Genomic DNA, 20920 nt, shown 5'->3' on the forward strand with positions numbered 1-20920 from the left:
GGTTACTAAAGATAGGAAATCTCAATCCCTTCTCCCTCTATATTCAGCTACACATCTTGGATCTATGATCACTGAATTTGTACAGAACAGGAGATGCTCACACGGAGGAAATTCTCCAGGATATTTTGGTCTCCATTGCAAGGGAGAATGTTCCTTCTGGGAAAAGCACAGTGTGCAAGCAGTGCTGAGAAAGTTACCTCTGCGTCTTGAACATCAAAAATAGCAGAGTTAAAATGATCTCTGAGAGATTCATGGCAGAACAGAGATTTCTCTTTTTCCCAAGACAATTTTCCTACTTCATTCCTGAGGTTCATGTCAGCTGTTTGCATAAAAAAACACTTCTTTTTTCTTCACATTTGCTGACTCTACGAGGGACTTAAATGGGTCTGAAATTAAAGGAAAACTTCCTCAATGGCTTCTAGGGGAAGCTGGGCTGCCACAGCCATCAAGGGAAGCAATTTCATTCTCCAAGTGTAAAAGAAAATGGTGTATTTTTTTGACTGGAGATTGCCCATGGCCAAGCCCTGCCATAGTTCTGAGTGTCCTTCAAGCTCTGCAGAACTGGAGCTACTTCTGCTGAGCTAACACGACCAGGGCTGTTGGAGGCTTGGGGTCTACTTTTCTCATCAGGGCTGAGAGAAAAGTGGTCAGATTAAAAGATTAAACTTTGATCCTCTGTTCAAGGAATCAAAAATCTGTGTTTGAGGGTTTTTTTTTCTTCCAGAAGAAACATGAAAAACATGGAACCTTCTCGGTTCCATTTGTCCCTTTCCACATTCCTACTCCTATTAAAATGAGCACATCTTGCCCTAAAATCCGAGCACAGAAGCTGAAATGCAGCTCAGCTAAACCCCACCTACGTCGGTGGGCTTGGATGAGAAACTCCCATCTGCATGGACTTTCAGCAGGCTGTGCCATCCGAGGAGGGATTCCTCCTGAAGCGGCTTAGCATCCTAACAGTGGGAGGGAGCTGCTGCCTCCTCACTGCTCTCTGTGTCTGTGGCAGCAGGGCCACAGCCAGGACACCAATTTTTGTTATTTCACTCCCAGAAAGGTACCAAGTGACCCACATGAGCTTTAACACTGGGGCACCAAACCCTTGCACCCTGCCAGGAGGACCGTGGAGACACCCCCCTGCCATTCCTATGGGATATACCATATTGCCAAAAGCTCTCAAAATGAAGCAGGAGGATGAGCCATAATTTTTGTATGCCCTGAGATGGGCAGTAAGGGAGTTTTAGGGCAGTCCCTGTCCTGCTTATCCCTCTGGGTTCCAGCCATAAGCGCTGATGTCTTCCATGGGGATTTGTCTTAAAGAGGAAGAGAATAAGCTGTAGCTGCAAAGGGAAGTGTCTCTCTCCTGAAAATACCTCCACAGTGAACAAAAAGCAGTGGAAACTGAAGCAAAGAGAGGGGTCTCTTGCCTGGCCTGAAGGTTTTTAATCCGGGAGAGCATGTCCAGGTGCCCAGCTGAGTACTGCTCGATGACGTCCATCACGTCGTAGGGCCGAAGGCTCTCCTTAAACTTGCGCTTGGAGACCAGAAACCTCATAATGCTGCAGGAGACAGAGAGCAAAATCATAACACATCCCTGGGTGCAGCCTGACCTGCTTAATGGCGGATAAAAAACACTGCAGGGAGCTGCTTTGGAAGGAAAATGGAATAAATCCCAACCCCGTGGGTTTGGGAGAGGAAGGGGATTGCGGGGGCTGGTGGCTGAAGCCCTGTCTGCACCAGGGGGTCCCTGATGCCCCTTGGACTGTCATCTGTGCATGTGCTCTCTGCACCACTTTTAGAAATGTCAGCATTACATTCAGAGCTGGTGAGAACTGTCATTTGGATGCATCCCTGCGGGGGATTTTCCTGTTTCTCCATTTATTCCTTCCCTAAGCAAAAATTGCCCTTCCTGGCAAAATTGTCTGCAAAGCAGGGCAAGCCACCCAAGGGAAAAGCAGCCCGCAGCACACACGTCAGTGTTTGCCAGCACTTCTCAGGCTTTACACTTCTCATTCTTCTCTAAAATTTATTTTTCTGGACCGCTTCCCCCCTCTCCCTCTCTTACCACACTGCCCTGATGCTGACTTTCAGCCCTGGTGTCAAATCTTCTGTCACAAACTCGCAGTTGCAGCTTTTGTTCTCATCAGGAATGTCTTCTCCAGGGAGGCTTGCTTCTGGGTTTGGGACGGGGAAGGAGAAACACAACACGTTACTGTTTCCTGTGCCAGTGCTGCACAAGGAAAGATGAGGCAGATCAAAAACAGCAACCCCAGGGGAAGCGGCAGAGAAGCCTTTGCTGAGCATCCAGATGAGAGCATTTCCCAGGATGTGCTTAGGTGACATTCAGCAGTGCCAAGTGCAGCTCTCACCCATCCCTATTATCAGTGAATCCCAGTATCATTTGGGTTGGAAAGGCTCTCTAAGGTCATCAAGTCCAACCATTCCTCCAGCACTGCCAAGCTCACCCACAAAACCATGTCCCCAGGTGCCACATCTAGATGTGTTTTAAATCCGTCCAGGAAGGTGACTCCACCACTGCCCTGTGCAGCCTGTTCCAGGGCTTGACCACCCTTTCAGTGAAGAAATTTTTCCTAATATCCAACCTAACCCTTCCCAGCACACCTTGAGGTTATTTCATCTTGTCCCAATGCCTGACTTTTCCTTTCCCCGTCCTTATACACAGAAATGCAAACATCATGGGTATTAGAAGGGGTTTTCTTGCCTCTTCTAGTCATTATTGACAAGTTTGGGTTGGAAGGGACCTTTTAAAGGCCCTCTAGCCCAACACCCTGCAATGGGCAGAGACATCTTCAACTTGATCAGGTTTCTCAGGCTCCTCCAAGCTAAAAGACTGGGAGAGGAAGGAGTCCCGACACCTTGGCTGGCAGCTCTGCCCTTCTTAGGTGGGGAGGGAGAGGATGTTGGGGCCAGCTGGGAATTTAGGGTCCAGCACAGCAGCCCAAGCCCTCACCTTCCGAGTTCTGCCGCGACGCCGCTCCCTTGATGCGGAACGCTTGCCGGGCTCGGCTGCGGTCTCCGAAGCTCCAGCTCTTGGGCACTTTGCTCGGGCTGTCCTCGATGCTCTGGTCAGCACTGGGGGACCTCCTGATGCCCTGAGCCTGTGGAGAGCCTTTCCCTTTGGTGCCAGCACCGCGGGGACTGGAGAAGACACGATCTTTCAAACTGACCTTCTGACTGTTCAGAGAAACACGTTGAAACAAAGACAAAAAGGAGACAGCAGGAGGAGTCATTCTGGAAACCACGCAGTCCTTCCCCACCAGCCATTAGAAACCAAGAGCACTTCCAAGCAGCAGTGACATGTAGCTTTGCTGTTGGCTTTTTTTTTTTTTCCAAAATGTATTTTTTATTTTTGTTTTAAAGAAAGCATTGTAGAAATGTTTCCGTCATCATGAGTGAAATGGGAATGGTTTGTAAGAGAGAGAAAATAATGAGGACTTAAACAGAAGCCCCTCATGGGATGCCAGGGCTGGCGGGACAGAATGACATTAACAATGAGGTTATGATTCCTTAAATCACTGATCGGCTCCGATCACGAGTTAGGAAGCTTTTCTTTCACAACTGCCTTCCAAAACACTATGGCTAAAAAGAAAATACCAATTAAAAAAACCCCAAACCACCATCTTAAAACTTTTGTGAAACACTTCACTTCTGGTGCTCAGATCTGTCCTTTCCCTTTCTTCAGCTCCTGTATTTCCTCCCTCTTAAAACATGATTTTTTTCCCCCTTTATATATTCCAAAGAATTCCTCTTTATCCAGTTACATATTGAAACACATAAACACAAACGCTGTGCAACTCCTTTGTATGCTATAAAAATCCCATCTAAAAGCTATCTGCCATCTCCCTGGAGGTCTGCTATGGCTGTCCTAAACATGGAAAGCAAAATTTTAAAACTCCAGAATATGCCACTTTCATGCCTTTTTTCCTAATAGAAACTTTGCAATTGTGGTTGGAAAAGAAGGTCTCTCCAGAAACAGAGACCTCACTGGGAAATAGTGCCCACCCAGGTCTAATTAATTTCCAGATTCTGAAATTTGCATTTAAAGACTTTCACCCAAATGAAGATGTTGAATTTTCATGTGAAAATTTAAAAACAAAGAGATTTTGTGAATCTTTATGAAACCACAAACTTTATAGAGACATCACTGAGGAAAGCAGACTGCAAATACTTTTGGATCATTTCATATTTTCTTAATAGCAATCAATGATTAAACTCCACTGATTAGAGCTTGGACAACCAGTGCAAGGTAGTTGCACAAAAAGCCAATATTTTATATATAGGTATATCAAAACTGAGTGAAGGCAGGGATTGAATTCCCAGCATTCTGTACCATTGCAGCAGCCACTTATCATTCTGCTGCCAACTCTCTGCCGCAATTTGCGGGAAGAACATTTCAGAAATTTTAATTTCCACATCACCAACCAAAGACCTGCTTTTTTTTTTTTGGCGTGTCTTTCAGCAGCACCAACTTAAAAGTCAGAGCCCCACAGCCCTTCTTTGCCTTCAAAACTGGCACGAGGTTCCTCAATGAGAACTTGGCTGCTGGTTTTGAAGGAAAGCAAAGCGCTGCTCCCTTTTCCCAGCCGCCGGCTGTTCCCTGCTGACAGGAGCAGACACCAGCTCCGGCCAGCCAAGGAAGAAGATGTGACTCGAGGACACTCAGGGAGCAGATTTGTCGACTAAGAAGGTGCTATTTTTACAAAGTCACTTTACATTGCGAGACAACAAACGTTTACAGGGAGAGAAAGGTGCTTAGGCAGCATTTTGCAGAGTTTTGTGGGGAGGGCATCCCCTGGGCTGCAGGAAAGGGTTGGCTGCGGCCACAAGCTCAGCAGCAATTTCACATTGAAAGATAGGTTGGAAAGAAAATAAAATTTGCTCATGACCAAATTAAAAAAGCTGAATTATTCCAATTAAAGATGAATTTTAATTCAGGTAAGTGCTGGGGATTGAATTTCCAGTGTGGTGCCCATCTGCAGGGTCTGTCTGAAAGCCATGGGATCAGCAGAGCTGAAATCCAGGTCAGAGGTACAAATCCACCCAGGATTCTGGGAATAAGCACATGCCTAAACACCTTTCTGGATGTAAGCCTTCATTACTAATGCTGCCAAAACCATCATACATAATGTGCGAAAGGTTTAAAGGAAATTCTCACTCTGAGTTTCTTGGATTAGAAACCAGATTGAAATTTCATAATTTGATTCTAAACAGGCCAACTGGATATTTTTTCTTTATTTATGCTGATTTTACAGACTAATATTTCTTGAATCTACTGTGAATCTACTGTGAATCTATTTCTTGAATCTACTGTGAATCTTGAATCTACTACTGTGTTTCAGTAGTAGTATTACTTTGAATTACCTTTTCAAAAAGTAAGTTTTATAAAAATGCTTTAGCAACACAGCAAAATTCAGAATTCAAAGCGATCCCTTTGTGCCCTATCCTCTGCTGAGTTTCTCCCATCACCAATCCCAGCATAAAACCAGTTGCCTTTCACTGAGTATGGCAGTGCCTTTTACTTGGAGTCTCTTTTCTATTCCCACAACAAATGTGCTACAAATGTTTGCAGGAATCACAAAAAGCAAAAAAGAAAGGGTTGAACTTGGTGAGGGATACAAGCAAAGAGCTTCAATCCTGAGAGCATGAGGAGCAACACCTTTAAAAATCTCATAGAAATCTGATGAACAATTAAGATTTGGGTGGGTTTTGTTCCCAAGTACTCACTAAGGAAAAAAACCCAACACTTGATGTAACTTCTCGGTTTTAACATAGACGACACGAGACATCATGAACAACTAATAGAATTTTTCCTTCTGCCATGCAATTCCCTCATTGGAAATGACACCTGGAATCACATGCAAGTACAATTCCTGCAGAGGAGGATGCTGTTGGGGTCTGCAGGAGCTGGTAGGAAAAAAAATCCCAAAGAAATACAGACATACATAGGGATATATGTTGTCAGCTAACCCAAGATCATGTTCTCACTCAACCAGAAAGTCATGCAGGGGGACGTAGAGTGCCACCTCTCAGAGAGGTGGTGTTGGGATGTCACTCCAGGATGGTAATGAGCCTCAGTTGAGTGGGAGGTGTTGGTGACACGAAGGTGAGGACAGCAGGGACAGATGGACGCTCACAGTCGTGACAGCGGCGCGAGCACGGGCAGGAGCTCTGCTCGTGCCAGGGGAGGGAAGGGAAAGGGAACTGTGGCTTTGCAACCAGAGGCACAGATTAGGGGAAGCCACAACAGCCCATCAGGTTTAAATCACAGGTTTAAATCAGGTTGTGATTTAATTCTAAGTCCACTCCAAATGGCATCTATGAAAACAGATTTGATAGCAAAAAATTGCCTTTCCAGGCTGACTGTGGGGAAGGTTTATAAATATTCAGGTTTTGACTTGAATTTAACAAAGGATAGAAACTGAGCTGACTTTTCTCTGTTGCCAGTCAATAAATGAGAGTCCACGCTGGAGAAACTGGATGATGTTCACTGCTTTAGAGGGCTTTGCATTTCAGTTAAGTCCAACTGCCCAGCACTCAGCAGAGAAAGGCACAAGTACTGACCTTCAAAATGAGCTGCCATCAACCTCCTTAGGATGCCAGTGGTTTAAGCTCCTGTTTGAAATGCTCTGGTTTGGGGTTTATTCCAGTTCTCTATAGTATTAAATCAGCACTTTTTAAAAAAATGTGGACTCATTACATTAGCAGTAATTTTAGATCAATAGAAAGTATCAGTTGTAAGGTCTTGTCATTGATTTTAAACTATGCTTGAGCCATTACTTCATTTTCTTCTCAGCTAGCCAGAATGAGTCTGACTAGCACAGACCCAGATCCATCTCTGCATCCAAACTCAACCAGTATCAGTGCTCATCCTTCTGAGAAGCTGTGGCCAGGAGAAAAAGGCTGTCTCCTGATGGTAAATGAAGGGCTTTTTTTAAATCAAGAGATTGTGTTGAGCTTGTGGCATATGAGAACAACTCATTAAAACCAGGCAGGAGTGCCAGGAATGAATGATGGCCTTTGTGATGGCCTTATCACAAGGCTCCAGTCTGCTTGCTGCTGTGAGTAAGAGGCAGACAACAATTACTGGAGACATGAAGGAAAGGAAAATAAAACTGTGTATGCAAAATTTACCACGACTAAAACAAAAACCAAGAGAGGGCCTGGCTCAAGCCTGGTTGGCCTCCAGTGATTCCAGAAAAAAAACATTGCTGAAAGATGAATTCAGCCTAGAGAATGCAGTTTCTAGAAGCAGAAAAACCTGGGCGTAAGGGGAACAAAACATCAGCCAGTGATCCTGTCACGGTGAGTAATCCCTCTCCTTTTCCTCATCCACAGCCACGGTGCTAGACTTGGATGGGAGCCACTGATGCTGTGATGGTGAAGACTGGAGTTGCACCATCCCTGCAGCCACCCCACAAGCATGGAAAAGCAAAGGGCCTCGGATGAGTGAAGGGACAGTGGAGCCAGACTCACGTCTGTAACCTTTGCAGCATTCTGTTATAATCACCCATCTCTTCCTAATTCCCAGCCGTCTTCTCCCAGACTGATGCTGAGTGCTGTCAGACACCACATCAGCCACATTCTGCATCTTCTTCCAGCCGTTTGCTGTTTGCCAGCTCGGCTGTTCTGCATTTCAGGAGCAAAGCAAAGCAGCCAGGCTGCACCACCGAGCTGGCTGATCATTCCCAAACCAGCCTTTAAGGAACCTGCTCCACCCAGAGCCACAGGGCAGCCAAGGGCTCTGCAAACACCTTCCCTTCACTGCTCTGGGTGCTCTTCCCACTGTGAGGTGCCCTCGTCTCTGAGTGTGCCGGGAAAGTCTCTTACAAAGCAGAATATGATAGAGCTGATAATCTGGCTTGGTGTAGTTACATTACTATCTAAAAATGAATGCGTTATTGCATTTATTGACTAAAGATCATTGGTTTAGTACATTAAGAAACCACAGCTTCTAAGGAGTTTCCTATTAATTTACCTACATGGAGTTTTCCATGACTGGCTCATCGTGTGCTGTTATTTCGTTATGTGCATCCTAGATGAAGGCTTTTAGCACTCAGCCTAGATGCATCAAAGTGCTGGCATCTGCCCCACGAATTTGTGCAGTGGGGATTGGTGGCAGACACCCAAGGGTCCAGAAAAACAAGATATCTGAATTATTTTTGCACCCCTTTACAATTAACCCACACTTCTACTAAAGCACAGGGTGTATAACGTTCAGGATGGATGCAGGTAACAAAGATGCTCTTGTAGCTACTCCAAAGTTCAAGGCTCCTTTTTCACTGGAAGAACCACAATCTGTCATCCTTCTTTTCAGACTCTCCAACAGATTAAGAAGATATTGAGGTAACACTTTGTTTCATCCTCCCTTTCCCTTGCAGAACTCAAGACGGGGGAGATGAAATGAGGACCACAGTGGGAAGGAATTCAGTAGAAAACAGAAAAAATTACACTGGCTCTAGCAATTAAAAATCCATGCCTAGTAAGACATGCAAGGAAGACATTGAGATCAGAGTGGCTGATTTTCTGGAAAACAGAACTAGACACGAACAGATGAGAGGACAGATTATGAATAGCACTGCTCATTTTCATCTCTGCCAAAAACAACCTCAGTGTTAAGCAACTAAGAGGAGGCTTTCTCTGTGGAGAAGTCCCTGCTCACACTACACCTCCGCACATAAAACAACCTCACCTGGCAAATGGAACCACCACAGGAGTCAGGATCATTTTTTCCAGCTAGACTGTTGACAAAATCTTTGCCATTTGTCTTGAAATGCTGCCTGTGCAACTGATGATCACCCAATATTTACCCACACTTTTCAAGACTAACCTTCAAGGAAGGCCATAGCACCACCAAATATGTAGCAGGAGGCTGACTCAGAGGTTCAGGCTATTTCTCCAGATGTAAAGGATTTCCTACCATGGAGAAACTACTTTTTATGAACCCTAGATCATGCCCCATTCCTCTTTGTTACCCATTCAGAGATGGGATTTACCATTCTACTTCTGAGCACCTGGTACACGCAAACCTCAGCCGTGAGTCCTACCCTCTACACTGACAGAGAATAAAAAGAGCCAGCAGGTCAAAAAATAGCAAGAAAAGAAAAGATACAGGTTGAAACAATTAATGAAGAAAATCAGAAATACATATACTGTTAGAGCTGCGGTTTTATACTTTCAGAGCTGTAGTTTGTTGGCTTTCTGAGGGATACAGAGACTGGTGATTTTGAGAATTAAAACGGACTCCAAAAAAGAGCATGCAAAAATCCGAGTTCACAAACATGCGGCATCACTCAGTGCCCTGCCACTCCTGGGCTGTCCACCTGCCTGGCTGTGGGGCGAGGAGCTGGGGGGTCCCCTGCCAGCATTCACAGCATGCAAACTCTGGGCAGTGGGAGATCAAGAAGGTGCATGTCTGCTGCTGAGGAGCAGGGGTGGGGGCAGAGACTCTTCTAGTGCAGGTGTGGAAGTATTTATGCACAAGTAAGATAAGATCTATGTGTCTGTGTATATGGCTAAGGGATGCTGGTTGGGAAGTCCCTGAAAACACCTAGCAGTTGTCAGCTGGATGAAAAAGATGCAAACCCTGCTCGTACAAAGCCCTGAGCTAAAGCTGTCTGTCCCCCTTGGGGTCTAGAAACAGAATCATTCACAAGGCCAATGTCAACGCTCAGGGGAGCCCTGTCCCCTACGTCTGGCGGGACAGGCTGAGATTAGTCCTTCTCTAGCTGCGTAGTAGAGGTGCTAGATAGGCAAGCTGTGGCTTCCAAAGGCCACCAGGCTAGGAAAGGTCAATTTGTCATGGTCAGAGAGCCAAAGGAATGGTGACTGAGCAGAGGCAGGAAGCTGGTATTTCTCATGCTACTAAGTGGACATTGCTGTACAGCACGAGTCAATTTGCAAGGATTCCCTGGACCTTGAGGAGGGATGGAGCGATAAGGGAGGAAGGGATCTTTTTAAAAAATAAAAAAAAAATTAAAATTTTTCATTTTCTTGTTGGGTTTTTTTTTTTGAAAATTGTCCATGATTTTTTTAACTTCATTTCCTGGCCTCCTCCCTTGCTGAGCAGACACTGGCTTGGCTAGCCCAGCCCAAATTCCCCATCCTCATCCCTTTGCTTCGTGTGCTCTGCACAACTGGCAGCCAGGGAAGGCTCTAATTTCGGGGCGGGCAGCGGGGAGGCTCTTCCACCTTTTTTTTACTCATCTAGTACCTCTATTAAGCAGAGAAGTGATCAGAACGGGTGGTAGCAGGGTAGAGGGAGAATGAGCCGTGCAGCTTTTGATTAGTTTCGTGCGACGCATTTCCCGTGGTACCTAGAGTTTCCTGAGCAGCATCCGCATAGTGACTCTCTGCACGGTTTGCTTTTACTGGAAATGAGGGGAGAGTAAAAATTAGACCTGGAAGCAAATGCCAGACAGGAAACTTTTGATTATGGACTCTGGGTTTAAAAGACAGGTGTTTTGAGGGCCGGGTTCATGACAGGATTGTTCTGTTTGAGTGTTCAGTGAGGTAAAAAAAAAAAAGGTAAATAAAAAATCATGAGGGTTTCTGAAATTTGTTTCACTGTAGTCAGTAAATTTAATTATTAGACATGAGGCATTCTGCTCATTGAGTTGGTGGTGTCAGTTTATCTACAATTAACTGTAGGAAGATTTTTCATCTGTATTGGAAACAAAAAAATACTCTGTTCTTCCTCTAAATATATTTTAAAAACATAATTTTTTTCAAGTTGTGTAAACCATGAAAAGCCAAAACTTTAACTTGTTTTGTCAAATAATATCCAAAAAGCACAAATTTCTTCTTTTTTTTTTTCCCCAAAAAAAACTACTTTGAAAGAGAGCTAGTTAACCTGTGAATTAATAGGTATGGAAAATACCATTGGATTAAGCCTGGCATTGAAAAAAAACAAAAAATACATAAAAACAGGGTGTGGTGCAGTCCCTTATGGGAAGGGAGTTGAACACTTGTGTTCACATATCTGGTTTTTGTAATGATTTTCAGACAGGCCCTACCACTTCTGGGGAGTTGCTGACTTTGAGGAGGCACCACCACAGCTCCATCCCAAATGGCTGCTCAGGCACTGCCCTGCCAGGAGATCCCCACCAGCACCAGGGTCCTCCACGCCATGGAGCAGCCCTCTACCTGTGGAAGGGGAATGACGTGGCCCCATCACCCCACCAGGCCACCAACCACCAGCAGGCAGCTCTTGCCAAATTCAGGGGCAGACTGGGAAGGCTGAAGGGCATCAAATCCCAGTCTTATTTTACACTTGAGTTGGGTAATCAGAGGAGCTCACGGGCAAAGCATCCCATGCAAGCTCAGCTGACACCACCCTCGGCATCCTGGGGACTCCTCAGGTGTCCACAATGGGATCCTGCATCCCCAGGTAGCCCCAGGGCCAGTGGTGCTACCAGGGCTGTCCTGGAGCTGGCGTGGGAGTGGGATATTGAGCATGCAGAGCCTCAGGGAGACACATGGGTTTCTCTCCTCTCAGTCTCCTCTGCAGTCCCTCCAGAAAGATGCAGTTCCTTCCGTGCAAATAATCCGCTCCCCTAAAGGCAACTGATTATTTCCAGATTACTGTCAGTCCCAGCATGAGTCTCTGACACCAGTTAAATTGGTTAGCAGGCCAAACACCAGCCCAGGCTCATGGGCCCATGGGCTTCCATGTTTGACCCTGGTTTCCATGGGCAGTAGAGGTTTGAGACACCTTGGACATCCTTGGCTGGATGAGCAGGGGCCCACTGAGTCAACCAAAGGCATCCTCCAGTGCGTACAGAAGCCTTAATAACACCCCTGAAGAGAGATCTTGGGGTTGTGTGTATCTCAGACAGACATATACACACACTGAGAGAGAGATATACACACAGATAAACACACACGGTACAAGGACCCAGCCCAGCATTCACCCAGTACAGCCAAGGTCCTGCTGAGCTCACTGGGGCCAAGGACAAACCACAGCTGAGAACAACCCTCCAAAGAGGTTCCTCTCATCACCTACAGCACTGAACTCATGCTGGACAAAGTAATCTGAGTTATAGCTTCCCACTTCCCTGGAATCCTTCTGTTTCTTTTTCTCTGATATGAATGTGTTATTATGATCATTTGGTTCATTAATTTTTAGCTTCTCACCCAATTGTATTTTTGAAAATGCAAGAGGAAGAAATGTGGTCGCGGATGCCTTCAGATGTTTCTCCAACCATCTGTTAAAGAGCATCTGAAGCTCACATTTAATACAGAAGCCTCCACAGCCCTGGTGAACCATGTGTCTGTCTTTTTGACATTACAATCAAAGCAAAACAAACAGAAATGAGATGCCACAGCTAATTTTCAGCCTGATTAACAGAAGAGTAATCACCCCCCATTACCGCTCCGATCTACTGGCTTTCTGCAGCAGGAGGGGTGAGAAAAGCCCTAGCACAGAGCAGACACCCTTCCCTGGGGAGAGGAGGGAGAGTGGACTTGTCTTTGGACCCTGCGTGGCAGCAGTGTTGTCCCAGAGGTGGGATGGGTCCCGGTGCCCTGGCAGCACAGCCAGCCTGGGGAGGGGCAGGGGGCAGTGCCTGAGGCAGGACACAACACCCGAAGTGATGGGCAACAGGAGGCTCTGAAAGCGTTTGGTTTTTTTAAAGGGAGGAAAATAAAAAGGGGGGAAGGGGTACATGGCATGTAGGAAAAGGCTGGCATCTCTTCTGCTCATCACAGCCTAGGCTCCACCTCTGGGGAGGTGAGCTGTTGGCCCCCAAGCGAGACAGCACAGAGCGTTCCCAGCACTTGGATGGGGATGCAGACAAGCTCGTGGTGGAAAAACAAAGCAGAAACCATAGAGAAAGGACATAGCCTGTCTCTCAGATCAGCTGTCCCATGTTGTGCCAAGACTAAATCAAAAGCCACCCAAGAGAAAGTCCAGGTGACCCTGAGCCTCTGTCGCACTGACTCCATCACCTCCTCGTGCCCTCCCAGCCTGGGCAGCAGCTCCCCCAGTGCTGTGTGGGCAGAAATCAACACTGGGGTCAGAGGACAGGACCCCAACAGCCAGGATGCTCCCTGACCTCACAAGACAATGTTCACCCTGCATAGCATAATCCCATGTGCCATGCCAGCATCCCTTCTCTAAACTGAAATATTATAAGGTGAAAAATAGTGAAAAAGCTCTTTCTGTTCCATTTGCTGCAGGGGGTTTGGGGTGTATTGGTTATGGAAAGAAGGATATAAGAAATCAGCCACTCCCTACACATCACTAAAACAGGAGAAAGATCCAGCTACCTCCAGGTGTAAGAATGTTTCCTTACAGCAACGGAAATGCAAAGTGGAAAATCCTTTCCCAGCTGAAGCAGTAGAAGTGTGGAGCTGGGATCTGCTAAGAGAGACAATTCATTCCCAGGAGCTTCCTGAGTGAAGCATCACCAGCAAGTGGGTGATTAACTGTCAGGTGGGCAGAGAAACAGGATGAGTTCTCTTTTCTAAGGGCAGGATGACACACCGAGCATCACCGAGAGGCTGCTGGAAATTCGAGTGGGTGGAAGATTTGGGATGTGAATGTAAAAGATCCAGAAAATTTTATTGGGGAAAATAGGCAAATTGGGCCCCCTTGAATGCAAAATTCCTTCCTGAGAGCTGAGGCATCATCAGATGGAAGGAAAAGGACAGTGGGGACAGGTAGAATTGGTATTGCCCTAACAAATCAGAAGGAAGGAGCTTTGGTGCTGCCATGGCAGCAGAAGTGAAGGATATGGAATAAACCTTAAAGCTCTGCACAGCAGCTGCAGACCCTCAGCTTCAGCCCTCCTTGGGCTGGGGTTTAGCAACAAAACCCATCGGTGTCACAAGAGACAGATGCACCACAGGAGCAGGAAACAGCACTTGGAAATGACTCTGATGAAGAACCTATAAATAGTAAAAACTACTCTGAAAAAGCACAAGGAAGGACTATTTTTATTTCGTTCTGTGACATAAGGTTGAGAAAGTAGAAAATGATCAGGGAAAAACCTGCAACCTCTATGAAGAAATATTGTACTCAACTTCAGGTGTCAAGTAAATAAATATGAACGCTGCAAAACAGGACCAAAATTCAAAAATTAGAAATAAGGCTAGTGACTCAGAAATAAGACTGTTTAGTCTGATTAGATTGCAGGGATGCTGTCTGGGTAACCCTGTAAGGGACTGTCAGACCTCAAGTTTCCTTGGCTGTGGAGCAGATGGGGCTGAACAGGGATTCTGTCTCATTGCACTGTAAGAAATGTGGGTTTACCCTTTGATGCATCCAAAGTTTACTACTGGCTGAGGCAGGACAGCAGAGCAGCCAGACCCTGGGATCAAATTCTGACCCTGCTGATGCCACAGGCTGATGGCCAAGATTTCAGCCTTGGTCTGGTCCCAGAGAGCCATTCCCAAGTAATTCTCCCTGCTTTAATAATGCTGGATGGAGGCTGCCTTCACTTGAGCTACACTTAAGCAAACAAACAAAAAAAAAAAACAAAAACCAAACAAAAAAAAACAAAAACCCCAAAAAACAAATCTGGATAGTTGAAACATGATCTTGGAGATTTGGGTTATTTGGCAGGAAAGTAGATGGAGTGCTACAAAAGTTTCTGCTTGCAAAGAAAAGCTCAAATGAATGACAGGGAAAAAAAGGGGGGTGGGGATAAGGAGAAGGAAGGAAGGAAAGATAAAATTTTCCACCCTTTAGTCAGCAGTTATCTACCCAGATATCTTTGGTTGGCTGTTATGCCAAGGAAAAATTAGCTTCTGGCCTCTTATAAGCTAAGAGGCATGGCAGAGAGGTACATCTGCAGAATGCCAGGCTCTAGCTGTGCTTCTGAAAAATATATTCACTGTTTACAAAATTTAAGCTGTGAGCTGTGTTTTGAGGAATGAGATGGAAGATCAGAAAGCCAAGCAGATGATCTCCACTGATCATCAGTTTGTGTCTCATCAGCCAAGAAAAAAAAGATATTCAGTTCCAGAATTATTTTTTAAAAGAACTGGAAAATACAGGATGAAAAAATCCCAGAATTAAATATTTCTAAGTGGATGAAGAGTGTCCTAAAAGTATCCCAAACACCCGCCCTGCTGCTTTCCCTGGGAGTTGTGAACGGAGAAAAGCTCTGCCACAAGTGAGATTTACAGCTGCCCTTGGAAGGTGCTCACCACGATCCAGAGCACGCTCTGCACCGTGGGCTCGAGGCGTGGAGGGAAGATGGAGCAGGGAAAGTGCCTCCTCCCCGGGAATGGGGAGGGCACAGGGTGTCTCTGCCATGCCACCTCGTGCCGTGCCAGAGAGCCCTCCTGTGTCCCAGGGAGCAGCAGGTCCAGGCTGTGCCCCGCAGCGAGAGGAGCTCAGGAGAAGTTGCCAACATGGTGACGTGGCGATGGCTTCGTGCTCCCCACGTCACCTCTGCCCAGCACGGGGGACAGAGACACAGGCAAAGCCTCACCTGCCCCTGGGCACGCACTGAGCCTGCGTTAAACCGAGTTACTCAGCTATAACCCCAGCACCAAAATAAAATAAAGAAGCGTAAACCAAAGCCCTGCTGTCACCCCCGTGAGTGTCTGCCAGCTCTGCCTGTGCTGCCACCACTCTCCACACCCCCCCAGCCTCACTGCCCTGCTCCAGCCCGAGGCAGACTGGAGGGAAGATATGATTTAAGGTCCAGCATACACGTAGATACATCGGACTGCACAGCACAGGAAAAGCACGGTAGTACCTAGGAATGCTTCCCTCGATGGCACCACGACATGGTACACACACACACACACACAGAAATCTACAGGGAATGCATGGGGATGGCGTGTTGGCAGTGATACAGACCTTGGCGATGGTTCGGGCTGCTGCTCTTTCCTTTAAACAGAAGCAATAGTACATTAGCATGGTGTCAGGTGGCAAAAGATGTTGCTGCTTCACTGTTAAAACATAACGAAACGACAATACCAACAGTACAGCTAAGTGGAAGTTGTGGACAGAAGAAAGGGAAGGAGCACTTAATTCCTGGAGTTTCTGGCCCGGACAGAAGATCACTGGAGACTCACACAACCTCAGAGAAGACACATACAACGCACAGGGTTGAAGATTTCATCCCAACCCATCCTTGTGCCTACGCACCACTGAGACACCTGAGGGTTGTGTGATTTGTGTGAGCACAGGAGGACTTCTGTGGGCTCAGAGAGCGGCCCCCTTCCTTTGGAAATGCACTGCCCTCATGTTTTGCACATGGGGAAGGGTTTGAATGGCTCCCATGAGCTCGGTGCATTTGCTTTTCCTCCATGGCCATGGGGACAGAGCTCATGTCAGATCTCTGAATGCACGGATTCACGCCGGGTGCTGGGATTGGACATGGGTGGGAAGGAGCATGGACCTCTTCCCTGGCATCCTGACACCCAAGTGGGGTTTATGCCTCCAGAGTCTTTGGCAGCTACTTTACCAAAGTAGTTGGCAAAGGTGACATGGAGGGAGTGGGAAACCACAGTCCGTGTTTGCAGTTTCGTATTGAGATCCAAAACTGGATTGCCCTGAAAAATCATTGAGGACAAAGTGAGCTGAATGCCTACAAAAGGGCAGCCAGGACACTGCTAAGGCCACACTGAAAAACACCCCTCACCTTCACTGAGCAGGCATTGTGGTGGTATTTCCCTCCAGCAATGAGGAAAAGCTGCTCTGATTCACAACTCCTACACTGGGGAATGGTGTTTAGTGGGGCCCTCGACCAGCCCTGCCCCTGCAGCCCCCCAGAGAGGGAGCAGACAGTGTTTTCTCAGCAGATACAGCTCTGCCTCCCCTAACACAGGTGCCCTCTGAATGTGATGCTGCAGCAGCCCTGCCCCTGATGCTGCTCAGCAGTGACCACTGAGACCTGCACAGAGCCTGACCCCTCTCCCTCAGCTAAAGGCAGCAGCCTGGAGACAATAAGAAAAATCTCCTTCCCCCCACCTCTGCTTCTTGCTCAGAAAAGCTTGGAAGCCCAGCCTCAGTCACTAGCTCAAATACTCACATTTTAAAATTTTCAGGCTGACCCAGGGGTGTATTCTTTGTGGAGGCACACAGCCCAGGGCTGGCCCTATCCCACAGCCCAGGGCTGACCCCATCCCACAGCCCCCAGCTGGCCCCAATGCCCACTGGCACCTCTCCATCCCTCCCAGGGTCTGCACACTCCCCATTCACCAACAGGGCAGCCTTGACGGCTCAAAAACCCCAAGAATTCCCCCTCCCAAGCAGAGGGTGAAGGTGCAGGACTCCTGCCCTTCTGGGGGATTCATGTAAGCCCTTCCACAGCCCATTTAGCAAAAATGTCTCACTGCTGCAACCTTGCCTGCTGTCACTGGAGGGAACAGAGAATGAATTAACACATCATGGGCCTGAGTGTCCTCTGAGTGTGGTGAGGAGCAGAAAGGTCAGAGGAAGACTGGGATCACTACCTCCATCAGCCCCTTTGAGAATATGGCTTTGAGTTGTCAGTCAAGCACCGTGACATTGCTCCAGAGCCAAGCTAGGCTGAAGAAATTCATGTAGAGCACGGGAGAGGGGCAGGGAGGAGGTCACTGAGTGACCCATGTGGGACCAGCTGTCAAACCTCTTTCATCTTCAAGGATGTCCATATGCAAAAGGCAGGAAGGAAAAAAGAAAAAAAGGAAAAAAAAAAGAAAAATATTGCAAAGTGTGTGCGTTCCAAACTCTCTTAACTCTGCTGCTAACCTGAATGTCAGTCCCGACTTGCTCTTCAGGTTCCTCAGGAGCTCCAGCTGGTTCAGAGGAGGGATGAGTCTAGAGGGAGAAAACAACAGGCATTAATATCCAGACAGAGCTGATTCCAGAGCCTCCTGTCTCGGTAACTTCCCCTGCTGCCCCATCCTTTCAACCAGAACCAGCTTTGTGCCACCAACTGCAGCTGGGGGACAGCTCAGGAAGGATGGAGAGGGGTTTGGCTGCTACTTCCAACAGTGTCCTAAGGCAGAGCAGTGGGTAAGAGAGAGAAAGTGACAGCGAGAGAGAGAGAGAAACTTGTCTGCACCGCTGGATTTTGAACCTCCCCAAATCCAAGCAGCTGCCAGGGTTCCTGGGCAGCCCGGTGGTGTTTTGGCAGAGCTGTAGTCTGGCAGGTTGGCATTGCTAAATGGAGAGAAACTCCAGCTTTGGGGGAAAATAGGAAAACTCAACCCTGCTGCTCTTGGGAATGTGGGAAGGCATGGGAAGGAGAAGCTTGTGAAGCAGAGAAAACAAGGACCTGGGGCTGGGAGCATCCCAGGAGAAAGAGCAGTGTGCTCCAGGGTCAAGTTTAACCAATTCCCTTCTCTCCATGGCAGGTTTTGCCCTAAAATGAGACAAAAATCTTGTGTCACTGCCTTCCAGAAAACATAGGGCTTCCTTCCCTTCTCATTTAAAAAAAAAAAAAAAAAGAATCTGACAATGGAAATCCTGGTAAGAATTAAAAATCCAGTGAACAAACATCCTGTGGCCAATCCTCCTTTTGTGTTTAAAAGCCACATCCATTTGGGTTTTTCCCTGAGACCCTGGGAGAGCAGGGATTGCTATAAATATTTAATATTGATTAAATATTAGGTTTCAACCAAGAGAAACATGGGATGGAGGTGTCAGGGGGAGACTGTAAAAAATGAGGTTTCTATTAAAATAAAGAGAGAGATATTCATGCCCGCATTCTTTCAGTCATGATGAGACCAATAGTTTCACACTTTAACTAAAAAAAATCCAACTCAACTGGAAAAGCTTCTTCTCTGCAGGCACAAAACTTATCCTCAAAACCACAGTGGTTCAGCAGAGATCTTGTGTTCACAAGATTGAGGCAATCAGAAAATTTTCCAATTCTAAGTATGGAGAAAAGAGTAAAAATAGGCCTGAAAAATTTTGGCTCAGCTCCCCAGTCGCTTCCATCCAGAGAAAAGCACATCCTGATCTGCTGAATTAATGATCCTCTTCATTCCAGACATCAGGAAGAAGCTGACCTTGATGCAGTGGAGCCGTGCATGAGTGCTGGGCTGTCACCTCCCTTCAGCTGGGTTTGGAGATGCATTCCAGGTTGGCAGAGGTGGTGCATAAATCCAGCACAGGGTGTACTCAGCAGGTAATGAAGGGTGCACAGCTCTTCTTTGGTGAATCAACTCCCCAGGGAGGTCCATACCCAGCAGAACACAGGAAAATCACCCCATTTTCTCCAGCTGGGATTGCAAATCCAGGGCTCTCACTGGTGGAAGTCTCAGATGAGGAGCTTGTTAGCTCAAAAGATTGGAGGACTCAGGATTCCAAAAGGAATGATTTCTTTTGCATCAGCCCATGGTCTGCAGTGTGCTGAAGGTGGCCACCTCTTGGGCCACCACAGATGCTTCCATGAGGAAGTACAGGCACACAACCAACACAAAAATTCACAATTTCTGCAGTTGGTTCATGGGCCTGGTATGCAAGGTGGAAAAACCCAGTATTTTAATGAAATAATTATCATCAAAAATGAGTGAAAACATATACTTGACCTGAAATTTAATCTCAGCTAAGTGCTCAGCCTAACCTGTCACTGCAAGAGCAGCTACTGCACCACACCATTTTCCCAGAACCTTAAAAAACAAAAAAAAAAGGCAGAACTGTGCACAGCTCTTGAACTGAGCTTTGCTGCAGAATGCTGGGTGCACAGCACCCTGCCCTGGGCACAGGGGACGCAGGTGCCACCATGCCAGGTGCAGGAGGAACCTCTGGCTGGGGCTCCTCGTGTTTTCTCTCTCTCCTCCTGGTCCGTGTGTCACTGGTTAGCAAGGGAAGCGCGTTCCGGTTAAGGGGGAGCTGGCTGAGGAATGTGCACACCACGGGACACACACAGCTCATGCCACCCACCACAGCAACACTTCTGAGCTGCTGCAGGTCCCCCCAGCTGCCTCCACCACCCCTCCCAGTACAGCACAGCGAAAGGCCGCGCTAACTCCAGGTGCCGGCTCCCGTATCCGCAGGGAAAGGAGGATCCGCTGTTCCTGGGAGCACAGAGAACTGTTCAAGCATTAGGGGACAGGAGGGAGGTCATGCCTCGGGCCAGGACACCACCAGAAGCCCACAACACGAGGAGGGCAGCAGCACGCAACACAGTGGGAGCTACACGGACACACCACGACACGCTCGCGGACGCCACGATGATTTTTTGGAACAGTCCCAGGATGAACAGTTAAGGAGACGGTGACAAGGAGAATGGTGCTGGAATGGGATGGGAACCTAAATGAGTCTCCATGCAGTGCTGGAGTGTCTATGAGCAGCCAATTTTTGCCCTAACTTTGACTTTATGTCTCCAACTGAAGCTGTTTTTCATGACTTGAGAACATTGGTGAAGCTTATAAAATACTTCATTACAACAAATGGAACACAAGTGGCACATTCTTATTCCTCTCCCAGCAGTAGAAAAATGTCTGATTCTCAAAACAGGCTGTTGTTCAGCACAACAGGAAAATATATTCTTAATATTATACTTGCAGTTCATTGATGCAATTTGCTATAAATTAAGCACACAGAGCAGTAAGTGTGATTTACTAAGGCTGTAAAACTTGCATCTGTGAAAACTGGAACTGGGTTTCGAAATCAGACACTAAATCACATCAGCTCTAGTGGCATTACTGCATCTAGAAAGGATTTAAACTGCTCTAAGAACAGAGCTTGGCTGCAGTCTTGAAATGAAAGTCATTTATTCCCCATCTTAAAATATTAACTTGACTACACCTTCAGATACCCATCTCATATAAAATACTCCTGTGATTTGCAAATCTACTCTTTTCTGCAGAACCTGAGATAATATTATTTATCATTAATCTTACACAGCCATATCCAGGACTTTGCATTTGGATTGATCCCAAAAGGTTAAGTTCCAGATTGAATAACTGTGGCTAATAACTGCTTAGCTCTAGGTGGGTCTTGGAACTAAAA

General features: G+C 46.8%; 1 protein-coding gene across 13 annotated transcripts in view; it reads right to left on the bottom strand.

Moving 5' to 3' along the window:
* The window catches only part of KCNQ2 (potassium voltage-gated channel subfamily Q member 2), a 74175-nt gene that overhangs the window by 18498 nt on the left and 34757 nt on the right, over window positions 1-20920 (bottom strand). For 3 of the 13 annotated variants that reach the window (XM_039719259.1, XM_039719255.1, XM_039719263.1), the window contains 5 exons: window positions 17708-17776; window positions 15830-15859; window positions 2969-3192; window positions 2063-2171; window positions 1425-1556 (listed from right to left, as the gene is read on the bottom strand). In XM_039719259.1, coding sequence (XP_039575193.1) covers window positions 1425-1556; window positions 2063-2171; window positions 2969-3192; window positions 15830-15859; window positions 17708-17776 — 564 coding nt within the window. Of the gene's footprint in view, window positions 1-1424; window positions 1557-2062; window positions 2172-2968; window positions 3193-10331; window positions 10386-15829; window positions 15860-17707; window positions 17777-20920 lie in introns of all 13 variants that reach the window. The other 10 variants (XM_039719253.1, XM_039719250.1, XM_039719256.1 and 7 more) reach the window with 8 other exon arrangements.

The sequence above is a fragment of the Passer montanus genome, unplaced genomic scaffold, assembly GCF_014805655.1.
Source record: "Passer montanus isolate IOZ18808 unplaced genomic scaffold, ASM1480565v1 scaffold41, whole genome shotgun sequence".
NCBI classification, from domain to species: Eukaryota; Metazoa; Chordata; class Aves; order Passeriformes; family Passeridae; genus Passer; species Passer montanus.